This window comes from Thalassophryne amazonica, chromosome 12 (genome assembly GCF_902500255.1).
Source record: "Thalassophryne amazonica chromosome 12, fThaAma1.1, whole genome shotgun sequence".
NCBI lineage: Eukaryota > Metazoa > Chordata > Actinopteri > Batrachoidiformes > Batrachoididae > Thalassophryne > Thalassophryne amazonica.
The window spans coordinates 4,095,693-4,109,484 of NC_047114.1; the positions used below are offsets into that span (position 1 = coordinate 4,095,693).

Below are 13,792 nucleotides of genomic sequence, written 5' to 3' on the forward strand. Positions count from 1 at the left end.
TTCTACTCTTACAAACCCTAGGAACTACAAGTAAGCCCACAGTCTGAGAGCGAAGCGCTCTAATGGGGTAATATGGTACTACGAGGTCCCTAAGATAAGATGGGACCTGATTATTCAAAACCTTATAAGTAAGAAGAAGAATTTTAAATTCTATTCTAGAATTAACAGGAAGCCAATGAAGAGAGGCCAACACGGGTGAGATACGCTCTCTCCTGCTAGTCCCCGTCAGTACTCTAGCTGCAGCATTCTGAACCAACTGAAGGCTTTTTAGGGAACTTTTAGGACAACCTGATAATAATGAATTACAATAGTCCAGCCTAGAGGAAATAAATGCATGAATTAGTTTTTCAGCATCACTCTGAGACAAGACCTTTCTGATTTTAGAGATATTGCGTAAATGCAAAAAGGCAGTCCTACATATTTGTTTAATATGCGCTTTGAATGACATATCCTGATCAAAAATAACTCCAAGATTTCTCACAGTATTACTAGAGATCAGGGAAATGCCATCCAGAGTAACGATCTGGTAAGACACCATGCTTCTAAGATTTGTGGGGCCAAGTACAATAACTTCAGTTTTATCTGAGTTTAAAAGCAGGAAATTAGAGGTCATCCATGTCTTTATGTCTGTAAGACAATCCTGCAGTTTAGCTAATTGGTGTGTATCCTCTGGCTTCATGGATAGATAAAGCTGGGTATCATCTGCGTAGCAATGAAAATTTAAGCAATACCGTCTAATAATACTGCCCAAGGGAAGCATGTATAAAGTGAATAAAATTGGTCCTAGCACAGAACCTTGTGGAACTCCATAATTAACTTTAGTCTGTGAAGAAGATTCCCCATTTACATGAACAAACTGTAATCTATTAGACAAATATGATTCAAACCACCGCAGCGCAGTGCCTTTAATACCTATGACATGCTCTAATCTCTGTAATAAAATTTTATGGTCAACAGTATCAAAAGCAGCACTGAGGTCCAACAGAACAAGCACAGAGATGAGTCCACTGTCCGAAGCCATAAGAAGATCATTTGTAACCTTCACTAATGCTGTTTCTGTACTATGATGAATTCTAAAACCTGACTGAAACTCTTCAAATAGACCATTCCTCTGCAGGTGATCAGTTAGCTGTTTTACAACTACCCTCTCAAGAATCTTTGAGAGAAAAGGAAGGTTGGAGATTGGCCTATAATTAGCTAAGATAGCTGGGTCAAGTGATGGCTTTTTAAGTAATGGTTTAATTACTGCCACCTTAAAGGCCTGTGGTACATAACCAACTAACAAAGATAGATTGATCATATTTAAGATTGAAGCATTAAATAATGGTAGGACTTCCTTGAGCAGCCTGGCAGGAATGGGGTCTAATAAGCATGTTGATGGTTTGGATGAAGTAACTAATGAAAATAACTCAGACAGAACAATCGGAGAGAAAGAGTCTAACCAAATACCGGCATCACTGAAAGCAGCCAAAGATAACGATACATCTTTGGGATGGTTATGAGTAATTTTTTCTCTAATAGTCAAAATTTTGTTAGCAAAGAAAGTCATGAAGTCATCACTAGTTAAAGTTAATGGAATACTCAGCTCAATAGAGCTCTGACTCTTTGTCAGCCTGGCTACAGTGCTGAAAAGAAACCTGGGGTTGTTCTTATTTTCTTCAATTAGTGATGAGTAGAAAGATGTCCTAGCTTCACGGAGGGCTTTCTTATAGAGCAACAAACTCTTTTTCCAGGCTAAGTGAAGATCTTCTAAATTAGTGAGACGCCATTTCCTCTCCAACTTACGGGTTATCTGCTTTAAGCTACGAGTTTGTGAGTTATACCACGGAGTCAGACACTTCTGATTTAAAGCTCTCTTTTTCAGAGGAGCTACAGCATCCAAAGTTGTCTTCAATGAGGATGTAAAACTATTGACGAGATACTCTAGCTCCCTTACAGAGTTTAGGTAGCTACTCTGCTCTGTGTTGGTATATGACATTAGAGAACATAAAGAAGGAATCATATCCTTAAACCTAGTTACAGCGCTTTCTGAAAGACTTCTAGTGTAATGAAACTTATTCCCCACTGCAGGGTAGTCCATCAGGGTAAATGTAAATGTTATTAAAAAATGATCAGACAGAAGGGAGTTTTCAGGGAATACTGTTAAGTCTTCTATTTCCATACCATAAGTCAGAACAAGATCTAAAATATGATTAAAGTGGTGGGTGGACTCATTTACTTTTTGAGCAAAGCCGATAGAGTCTAATAATAGATTAAATGCAGTGTTGAGGCTGTCATTCTCAGCATCTGTGTGGATGTTAAAATCGCCCACTATAATTATCTTATCTGAGCTAAGCACTAAGTCAGATAAAAGGTCTGAAAATTCACAGAGAAACTCACAGTAACGACCAGGTGGACGATAGATAATAACAAATAAAACTGGTTTTTGGGACTTCCAATTTGGATGGACAAGACTAAGAGACAAGCTTTCAAATGAATTAAAGCTCTGTCTGGGTTTTTGATTAATTAATAAGCTGGAATGGAAGATTGCTGCTAATCCTCCGCCCCGGCCCGTGCTACGAGCATTCTGACAGTTAGTGTGACTCGGGGGTGTTGACTCATTTAAACTAACATATTCATCCTGCTGTAACCAAGTTTCTGTTAGGCAGAATAAATCAATACGTTGATCAATTATTATATCATTTACCAACAGGGACTTAGAAGAAAGAGACCTAATGTTTAATAGACCACATTTAACTGTTTTAGTCTGTGGTGCAATTGAAGGTGCTATATTATTTTTTCTTTTTGAATTTTTATGCTTAAATAGATTTTTGCTAGTTATTGGTGGTCTGGGAGCAGGCACCGTCTCTACGGGGATGGGGTAATAAGGGGATGGCAGGGGGAGAGAAGCTGCAGAGAGGTGTATAAGACCACAGCTCTGCCTCCTGGTCCCAACGTTAGACAGTCACAGTTTGGAGGATCCAAAAAAATTGGCCAGATTTCTAGAAATGAGAGCTGCTCCCTCTAAAGTGGGATGGATGCCATCTCTCCTAACAAGACCAGGTTTTCCCCAGAAGCTTTGCCAATTATCAATGAAGCCCACCTCATTTTTTGGACACCACTCAGACAGACAGCAATTCAAGGAGAACATGAGGCTAAACATGTCACTCCCGGTCTGATTGGGGAGGGGCCCAGAGAAAACAACAGAGTCCGACATTGTTTTTGCAAAGTTACACACCGATTTAATGTTAATTTTAGTGACCTCCGATTGGCGTAACCGAGTGTCATTACTGCCGACGTGAATTATAATCTTACCAAATTTACGCTTAGCCTTAGCCAGCAATTTCAAATGTCCTTCGATGTCGCCTGCTCTGGCCCCCGGAAGACAATTGACAATGGTTGCTGGTGTTGCTAACTTCACATTTCTCAAAACAGAGTCGCCAATAACCAGAGTTTGATCCTCGGCGGGTGTGTCGTCGAGTGGGGAAAAACGGTTAGAGATGTGAACGGGTTGACGGTGTACACGGGACTTCTGTTTAGGGCTACGCTTCCTCCTCACAGTCACCCAGTCAGCCTGCTTTCCCGACTGCACGGGATCTGCCAGGGGGGAACTAACGGCGGCTAAGCTACCTTGGTCCGCACCGACTACAGGGGCCTGGCTAGCTGTAGAATTTTCCACGGTGCGGAGCCGAGTCTCCAATTCGCCCAGCCTGGCCTCCAAAGCTACGAATAAGCTGCACTTATTACAAGTACCGTTACTGCTAAAGGAGGCCGAGGAATAACTAAACATTTCACACCCAGAGCAGAAAAGTGCGGGAGAGACAGGAGAAGCCGCCATGCTAAATCGGCTAAGAGCTAGTAGCTACGCTAAGCTAGCGGATTCCTAAAACACACAAAGTGAATAATGTGCAAATAATCCAGAGGTGATTCAGCAGAAGGAGTGCCCCAATCAAGGCACCAAACAGGCCATGAAGCAGCACAGTCAACGCACGACAACGGTGCTAAAATAAAATAAAAAATAAAAAATAAAAAAAAAATAAAAATAAAAACGAAAGCATTAGCAAGCTAGTTAGCCTGCCAACGCTAATGAAAGTTAGCTGATAAAAGTGCTCCGTCGCGATGTTTCGACCGTTAGAGGTCTTCCTTAGGCGTTGGAGCACAGCAAAAAGTAAAAAAAAAAAATTAAAAAGTAAAAAAGTAAAAAAAAGTCTTGAAAAAGACTGTTAGTTCAAGTCCAAAGCAGCAGATAGCAGTCTCTGTGTAAACAGTCCCAACAGAGAGCCCTATCACATGTACATACAGTGGGGCCAAAAAGTGTTTAGTCAGCCACTGATTGTGCAAGTTTTACTTAAGAAGAAGAGAGAGGTCTGTAATTTTCAACATAGGTGCACTTCAATTATGAGAGACAAAATGAGAAAAAATCCAGAAAATCACATTGTAGGATTTTAAAAGAATTTATTTGTAAATTATGGTGGAAAAAAAGTATGGTCAGCCACAAACAAGCAAGATTTCTGGCTCTCACAGACCTGTAACTTCTTCTTTAAGAAGCTGTTTTGTCCTCCAACTGTTACCTGTATTAATGGCATCTGTTGGAGCTCGTTATCTGTATAAAAGACACCTGTCCACAGCCTTAAACAGTCAGACTCCAAACTCAACCATGGCCAAGACCAAAGAGCTGTCAAAGGACACCAGGAAGAAAATTGTAGCTGTGCACCAGGCTGGGAAGAGTGAATCTACAATAGTCAAGCAAGTTGGTGTGAATAAACTGTGGGAGCAATTGTAAGAAAATGGAAGACGTACAAGACCATTGATAATCTCCCTTGAGCTGGGGCTCCACGCAAGATGTCATCCCGTGGGATCAAAATGATCATGAGAAGGGTGAACAAAAATCCCAGAACTACATGGAGGGACCTGATGAATGACCTGCAGAGAGCTGGGACCAAAGTAACAAAGGCTACACACTACGCAGTGCCAGGCGTGTCCCACTGCTTAAGACAGTACATGTCCAGGCCCATCTGAAGTTTGCCAGAGAGCATAGGGATGATCCAGAAGAGGATTGGGAGAATATTATGTGGTCAGATGAAACCAAAATAGAACATTTTGGTAAATACTCAACTCGTCATGTTTGGAGGAAGAAGAATGCTGAGTTGTATCCCAAGAACACCATATCTACTGTGAAGCATGGGGGTGGTAACATCATGCTTTGGGGCTGTTTTTCTGCAAAGGGGACAGGACGACTGATCTGTGTAAAGGGAAGAATGAACGTGGCCAAGTATCATGAGATTTTAAGCCATAACCTCCTTCCATCAGTGACAGCATTGAAGATGTAATGTGGCTGGGTCTTCCAGCATGACAATGATCCCAAACACACCACTCAGGCAACAAAGGAGTGGCTTCGTAAAAAGCATTTCAAGGTCCTGGAGTGGCCAAGCCAGTCTCCAGACCTCAACCCCATAGAAAATTTGTTGAGAGAGTTTAAAGTTCATGTTGCCCAGCGACAGTCCCAAAACATCACTGCTCTAGAGGAGATCTGCATGGAGGAATGGGCCAAAATACCAGCTACAGTGTGTGCAAACCTGGTGAAGACTTACAGGAAATGTTTGACCTCTGTCATTGCCAACAAAGATTATGTTACAAAGTATTGAGCTGAACTTTTGTTATTGACCAAATACTTATTTTCCACCATAATTTACAAATAAATTCTTTAAAAATCCTAAAATGTGATTTCCTGGATTATTATTTTTCTTTCTCATTTGGTCTCTCATAGTTGAAGTGTACCTATGATGAAAATTACAGACCTCTGTCATCTTTCTAAGTAGAAGAACTTGCACAATCAGGGACTGACTAAATACTTTTTGGCCCCACTGTAAGTATTCACAACCTTTGCCATGAAGCTCAAAATTGAGCTTCTGTGCAACGCTCATGCACATATGTGAGCTGGTAGAAAGCCCTGAATCTCCTGAGTTTATGCGTCTTCTCACAGGTTCACTGACCTGAATGAATGTTGAGCATCACTTTCTGTTTCTGTGTTTGCTCAAACTGACGACACCCACAGACTAGGGATGCACCAATACCACTTTTTTCCAGACTGAGTACAAGTAAATATACGAGTATTTTGGTACTCATCGATACAGAGTACCGACACGAATATTTAATGATCCCATTACAGTTTTATGATGACTTTTAAAACATGTTTTAGTCATCGGTTGTTCCTTACTTTTTGACTTTAGCTGCTACAATATCATTAGCTTTGTTTTTTTTTCACAAACGTCATTTAAATCATGTTTCTTAAAAATTGTTTCTTAAAAAACATGACACGGGCAGACATCTCACTGAAATCTAACCTGTGGACTTCAGCACTACAAAATATACAACAGCAGGAACTGAGCTGAAACTGTCCATCGGTAACTTTGTCTGTGAGGACTAAAAGCCCTTTTTGAAAATGTGAGGGACAGATTCATTTTGATCAAAAGAAGGTTCTTTGTGTTATTAGCTGTGAGCCTGTTTCTGTTTTTATCTACAACGTGTGACACTAATTTAACTTTTAATTAATTTAGGTAACATATACAAATGCAAACTGTAATTTTTTTTTTTCCAAAGGTGGAACATTGTGTACACACACACACACACGCACACACACACACAGTGTTGAGCGGCATTTCTGCAACACACGGAGGCAAAACTGAGTCATTTTAACATTTTATTTCAGTTCAGACAGAATAGCCTGTTGCCTGTGGTAAATGAGCCGTTAATGAGGAGCAGTGACACATCTTCTTGCGCCACAGTGATTCCACAAATGAATTACACCTGTAGCGGACCAAGCTGGTCTCCTGTCAGTCTGAACACCCACAGCAAGGGTTGAAACTCACCAACCTGATGGACAATTTCCGCCGCTGAACCCTGATCTGAGTTCTGACAGAGGAACTGGCACAAAGTGCGGTGTCACAGAGGAACTTTTTTCAGCCACACAAGGAATTATTGTACAAGTTTTTTTAGATGTTGTTTCCCAATAATTTGGATTATTTTTCTTCAAGATCGTATGGTGATGAATTCCACTGACGCGAACAGCTAACTTTACACAGACAACTTTATTTACTCTGTGTGAATTTTCTCCGCATGAGGACCGCAGCTTTCAGCCAATCAATGGACAGCATTGACGGACGTATTTTGACTTGAGTAAATTACATGAAAGCCTGTAAAAATCGCATAAATTAGCCGCATTATTGCTTAAGCCACAGTGTTCACAACGTATGAAAAAAGTAGCGGCTTACAGTCTGGAAATTTCGCAGTGTGTGCATGAAAATCCCACATTGAGAGGTTGATGTCATGCTGCTGTAAATGGGTATCAGGTCACGGAGTATCGGAGACATTTTATGATTACAAGTAGGGTAGGGTCTCCCATGGCAAACAGGTCCTAGGGGACGGGTCAGACTAAAGCCCCTTTCACACCAGGGGTGCTCACAGTTGCTCTCGGTTGCGCCGTGCGTCACTATGACAGCGCCGCGTGGAAGCAACTCAGTGCCGAGACGATGCAGCTCGGCGCCACAACAGCGTGAGGGCGCAAAGGAGGAAGCAAGTTGGGTGCCGAAAAATTAAACCTGTTTAATTTTTTTGGTGTCGATGCAGAAAGGAATTGGTTCCAGGGCGGGTGGCCCGGCAGCCCGGTCATTGCTCACAGCCTCTGGCTGTCGGGACATGGAATGTCACCTCACTGGGGGGGAGGAGCCTGAGCTTGTGAGGGAGGTTGAGAGGTACCGACTAGAGATAGTCAGGCTCACCTCCACACACAGCTTGGGCTGGGTGCTCCACTTTTCTGGCATTGCCCACGGGGAGAGGCGGCGGGCAGGGGTAGCATTGCTCATTGCTCCCCAGCTCAGTCGCCATGTGTTGGAGTTCACCCTGGTGAACGAGAGGGTCGCGTCCCTATGCCTTTGGGTTGGGGACAGGTCTCTCAATGTTGTCTCAGCCTACGGGCCGAGTGGCAGCGCAGAGTACCCGACCTTCTTGGAGTCCCTGGGAGGGGTACTAGATAATGCTCCGACTGGGGACTCCATTGTTCTCATGGGGGACTTCAGTGCCCACAGTGAGACCTGGAGGGGGTGATCGGGAAGCACGGCCTCCCTGATCTGAACCTGAGTGGTGTTCAGTTGTTGGACGTCTGTGCTAGTCAAAGTTTGTCCATCATGAACACCATGTTTGAGCACAAGGGTGTCCATAAGTGCACGTGGCACCAGGACACCCTGAGCCAGAGGTCGATGATCAACTTTGTAGTCGTATCATCTGACCTTCGGCCGCGTGTCTCGGACACTCGGGTGAAGAGAGGGGCTGAGCTGTCGACCGATCACCACCTGGTGGTAAGTTGGATCCGCTGGGAGGGGAGGAAGCCGGTCAGACAGAGCAAGAATTTTAGCTGAGGAAGCTTCTGCGATTTGAAGTGAAACGTCCTCGCGTCAAGCAACCCAGTCCAGTTGAAGATTCAAGCTTCTCTACTATGGAAACCACCTGGACAACTGAGAGCCTACACAGAAATATATTCAAAGAACTTATTATCACACCAAAAAATAAGAGACACACGTTTGTGACGTTTCTCATAACCCTATGATGATGAAAAAAAACATATTTTTCTTAAATGGGGAGAGACGCCTTCTCTTAACTTTTGCTCTCTGAGAAGCGTTGTCTCTTGACTTCTCACATGAAAACCCTCAGAATTAAACTTGTTCTTAATCATATTATTAATCTTAATCTTATTACAATTTAAGAATGAACACAATATATGCAACATTTTACCATCATGATGATAATGAAAATTAATAAAACACAAGAACTTTTCCAGCATCAAATGGCACATTAAATAACGTGACGTGTCCAAGTTAATTAACGCTTGAGTTAATTTGTTCACACACAGACAGATGGACACACGGGGCTGAAAATAATACTTTCACCTGCAGGTTTAATCAGTTATCCAACATGGATTGTTTGAATAATAATAATAATGTTTATTTATAAAGCACTTATAGAACAAAAATTCTACAAATCTAAGTAAAAAAAAATGATTTAAAACAAAGCACATATAAATAACACATTAATTTAAAATAACCTCAAGAACAAGTGAATCTATGTTGTTTTTCACAGTTGTAATTTTAAATTCACTGTTTCATTTGTATGTTTTGAGAAATCATTGTAACGTAGACAGACTGTTTACGGTCAGCTCGCATCGTGAAAACTTACAGTGCGTTTTTATTGTGCATTTTTCAGGAGAGTGAGGTCCAGGTGCAGCCTGTGGAGATGGCACCTTATCCCACTGAGGGCAACCCTCTGGATTCTGAAGAGGTGTGTGTGTGTGTGTGTGTGTGTGTGTGTGTGTGTGTGTGTGTGTGTGTGTGTGTGTGTGTGTGTGTGTGTGTGATTTAAATGTATATTACATTTGCTTCTTAATTAACAGAGGTTCCTCTCTGCAGGAAGACGATGGTTTGTTGGCCTGGTGGAACACAGTTGAAGGTGAGAGTGAGAGGATTTAACACAAGGAAGAAAAAGCTTTTTGTTTGTGATGAACAAACGTAGCCAACACCAGAGATTAAAACAAACGGTAGAGAAAAAAAGAAAAAACCTACAAGAGAACTGCTAAATGGTTCGGTAACACTTTAAAATAAGGTGAATTAATTCAGGAATAAAAACTAAGATGACTTGTAGTCATTTATTAGAGTTCACGTTATTTAATTTAGTATAGAGACAAACACTGAGCACGTTAAATGGCTACTAAACACAGTTATCCCTCAATTAACATAGGGGTTAAAGTTCTCCATCGCTTTGACAGATTTCTGTCAAGTGGGCTGCCAAATGGCAAGTTTAGCTCTGACGCCGTCCTGATGAAAAATTGACGCTGGATGCAAGATATCAAATTTACTATGTTCAAAACATTCAACAATAGATTTTTAGAATAACATGGCTGCACCCCCCTCCTGGCAGCGAGTCCCTGTCCTCTGTGTCCTGTTTGCACTCTGGAGGAGGGAGCGACACACAGCGAGTAAAGACCAGAGTTTAACAAACATATTTTAAAATCTTTCTTTCAAAGTCTGTTTTGAGTGTCTCGTAGCACGGGCCGAGGCGGAGGATTAGCAGCAATCTTCCATTCCAGCTTATTAATTAATCAAAAACCCAGACAGAGCTTTAATTCATTTGAAAGCTTGACTCTTAGTCTTGTCCATCCAAATTGGAAGTCCCAAAAACCAGTTTTATTTGTTATTATCTATTGTCCACCTGGTCGTTACTGTGAGTTTCTCTGTGAATTTTCAGACCTTTTGTCTGACTTAGTGCTTAGCTCAGATAAGATAATTATAGTGGGCGATTTTAACATCCACACAGATGCTGAGAATGACAGCCTCAACACTGCATTTAATCTATTATTAGACTCTATTGGCTTTGCTCAAAAAGTAAATGAGTCCACCAACCACTTTAATCATATCTTAGATCTTGTTCTGACTTATGGTATGGAAATTGAAGACTTAACAGTATTCCCTGAAAACTCCCTTCTGTCTGATCATTTCTTAATAACATTTACATTTACTCTGATGGACTACCCAGCAGTGGGGAATAAGTTTCATTACACTAGAAGTCTTTCAGAAAGCGCTGTAACTAGGTTTAAGGATATGATTCCTTCTTTATGTTCTCTAATGCCATATACCAACACAGTGCAGAGTAGCTACCTAAACTCTGTGAGTGAGATAGAGTATCTCGTCAATAGTTTTACATCCTCATTGAAGACAACTTTGGATGCTGTAGCTCCTCTGAAAAAGAGAGCTTTAAATCAGAACTTGGCGGCGCGACTTATAGTTGCAGCGGCCTTCACCCACTTTGCCTCCATTCGGATGACGGATGGCTTCAAGTTTAGTGCACATAAACAATGTCAAATGTATATGTGTTGTCTTTAATTTTGATGTGTGCCATTATTACGGTAAACAAGTAATAATTGTGGATTAATTGCTGTATCTTGTCTGAGGTAATTGGAGTGTAAACATAATTGCCCTTTTTTGGGATCAATAAAGTTGTCTGAAGAAGTGCCTGACTCTGTGGTTTAACTCACAAACTCGCAGCTTAAAGCAGATAACCCGTAAGTTGGAGAGGAAATGGCGTCTCACTAATTTAGAAGATCTTCACTTAGCCTGGAAAAAGAGTCTGTTGCTCTATAAAAAAGCCCTCCGTAAAGCTAGGACATCTTACTACTCATCACTAATTGAAGAAAATAAGAACCACAGGTTTCTTTTCAGCAATGTAGCCAGGTTGACAAAGAGTCAGAGCTCTATTGAGCTGAGTATTCCTTTAACTTTAACAAGTAATGACTTCATGACTTTCTTTGCTAATAAAATTTTAACTATTAGAGAAAAAATTACTCATAACCATCCCAAAGATGTATCGTTATCTTTGGCTGCTTTCAGTGATGCCGGTATTTGGTTAGACTCTTTCTCTCAGATTGTTCTGTCTGAGTTATTTTCATTAGTTACTTCATCCAAACCATCAACATGTCTATTATGTTGGGAAAGTGTAGGAGCACGGACCCACAACAGGGGGCGCAAATGAACGGACAATGGATAAAGCCAAATACAACACTTTACTGTTGTGAAAATGCACAACAACAACATATTACAATAGTGAATGAAGTCAAATACAAGATGTCATGTGGGCAGGCTCGAAGATAGGAGACATCGGTCCGAAGTCGAACCGGAACCACACGATTTCCTCCGCCACCGAACCCCGGGAATACTGGAGCCGCCAAATCCCGAACTCCCAGGTGGCCACTGCCTCCGCGTGTCGGATCTGGTACTGCTGGCGAGGAGCAAACACAGTTAGAAGTGGGTGCGTGTGCACCCAGCAACACGTATGGTGGGAAACCACCTCCACCTCTCGTCGAAAAAAGGAACAGAATGAATACTGTCCAACTCACACAAGTAACAGATATTCCTGTCAACAAACACAGTCAGCTGAGAATATTACCTCCTTAGTAGAGCGATATCTCGGCAATGAGGTGGAGATGCCGTCTTGCTGATATACCTCTGTAGATCTGGTGATTGATGACAGCTGTCGTCGGTGATAAGTGACAGCTGTCACCCCGGCTGCTCCTGTGAGGCGGCAGCGCCCTCTGGTGCCTGGAGCCCGCACTCCAGGCAGGGCGCCCTCTGGTGGTGGTGGGCCAGCAGTACCTCCTCTTCAGCGGCCCACACAACATATTAGACCCCATTCCTACCAGGCTGCTCAAGGAAGCCCTACCATTATTTAATGCTTCGATCTTAAATATGATCAATCTATCTTTATTAGTTGGCTATGTACCACAGGCTTTTAAGGTGGCAGTAATTAAACCATTACTTAAAAAGCCATCACTTGACCCAGCTATCTTAGCTAATTATAGGCCAATCTCCAACCTTCCTTTTCTCTCAAAAATTCTTGAAAGGGTAGTTGTAAAACAGCTAACTGATCATCTGCAGAGGAATGGTTTATTTGAAGAGTTTCAGTCAGGTTTTAGAATTCATCATAGTACAGAAACAGCATTAGTGAAGGTTACAAATGATCTTCTTATGGCCTCGGACAGTGGACTCATCTCTGTGCTTGTTCTGTTAGACCTCAGTGCTGCTTTTGATACTGTTGACCATAAAATTTTATTACAGAGATTAGAGCATGCCATAGGTATTAAAGGCACTGCGCTGCGGTGGTTTGAATCATATTTGTCTAATAGATTACAATTTGTTCATGTAAATGGGGAATCTTCTTCACAGACTAAGGTTAAGTATGGAGTTCCACAAGGTTTTGTGCTAGGACCAGTTTTATTCACTTTATACATGCTTCCCTTAGGCAGTATTATTAGATGGCGTTGCTTAAATTTTCATTGTTACGTAGATGATACCCAGCTTTATCTATCCATGAAACCAGAGGACACACACCAATTAGCTAAACTGCAGGATTGTCTTACAGACATAAAGACATGGATGACCTCTAATTTCCTGCTTTTAAACTCAGATAAAACTGAAGTTATTGTACTTGGCCCCACAAATCTTAGAAACATGGTGTCTAACCAGATCCTTACTCTGGATGGCATTACCCTGACCTCTAGTAATACTGTGAGAAATCTTGGAGTCATTTTTGATCAGGATATGTCATTCAATGTGCATATTAAACAAATATGTAGGACTGCTTTTTTGCATTTACACAATATCTCTAAAATTAGAAAGGTCTTGTCTCAGAGTGATGCTGAAAAACTAATTCATGCATTTATTTCCTCTAGGCTGGACTGTTGTAATTCATTATTATCAGGTTGTCCTAAAAGTTCCCTGAAAAGCCTTCAGTTAATTCAAAATGCTGCAGCTAGAGTACTGACGGGGACTAGAAGGAGAGAGCATATCTCACCCATATTGGCCTCTCTTCATTGGCTTCCTGTTAATTCTAGAATAGAATTTAAAATTCTTCTTCTTACTTATAAGGTTTTGAATAATCAGGTCCCATCTTATCTTAGGGACCTCATAGTACCATATCACCCCAATAGAGCGCTTCGCTCTCAGACTGCAGGCTTACTTGTAGTTCCTAGGGTTTGTAAGAGTAGAATGGGAGGCAGAGCCTTTAGCTTTCAGGCTCCTCTCCTGTGGAACCAGCTCCCAATTCAGATCAGGGAGACAGACACCCTCTCTACTTTTAAGATTAGGCTTAAAACTTTTCTTTTTGCTAAAGCTTATAGTTAGGGCTGGATCAGGTGACCCTGAACCATCCCTTAGTTATGCTGCTATAGACTTAGACTGCTGGGGGGTTCCCATGATGCACTGAGTGTTTCTTT

The 13,792-nt window shown here is 41.6% G+C and overlaps 1 protein-coding gene across 1 annotated transcript in view; it reads left to right on the forward strand.

The window, feature by feature from the left end:
- Positions 1-13,792, forward strand: part of LOC117522357 (autophagy-related protein 23-like) — a 57,538-nt gene that overhangs the window by 15,793 nt on the left and 27,953 nt on the right. The window contains exons 9-10 of the mRNA XM_034183755.1: positions 9,235-9,309; positions 9,438-9,477. Coding sequence (XP_034039646.1) covers positions 9,235-9,309; positions 9,438-9,477 — 115 coding nt within the window. The remainder of the gene's footprint in view (positions 1-9,234; positions 9,310-9,437; positions 9,478-13,792) is intronic.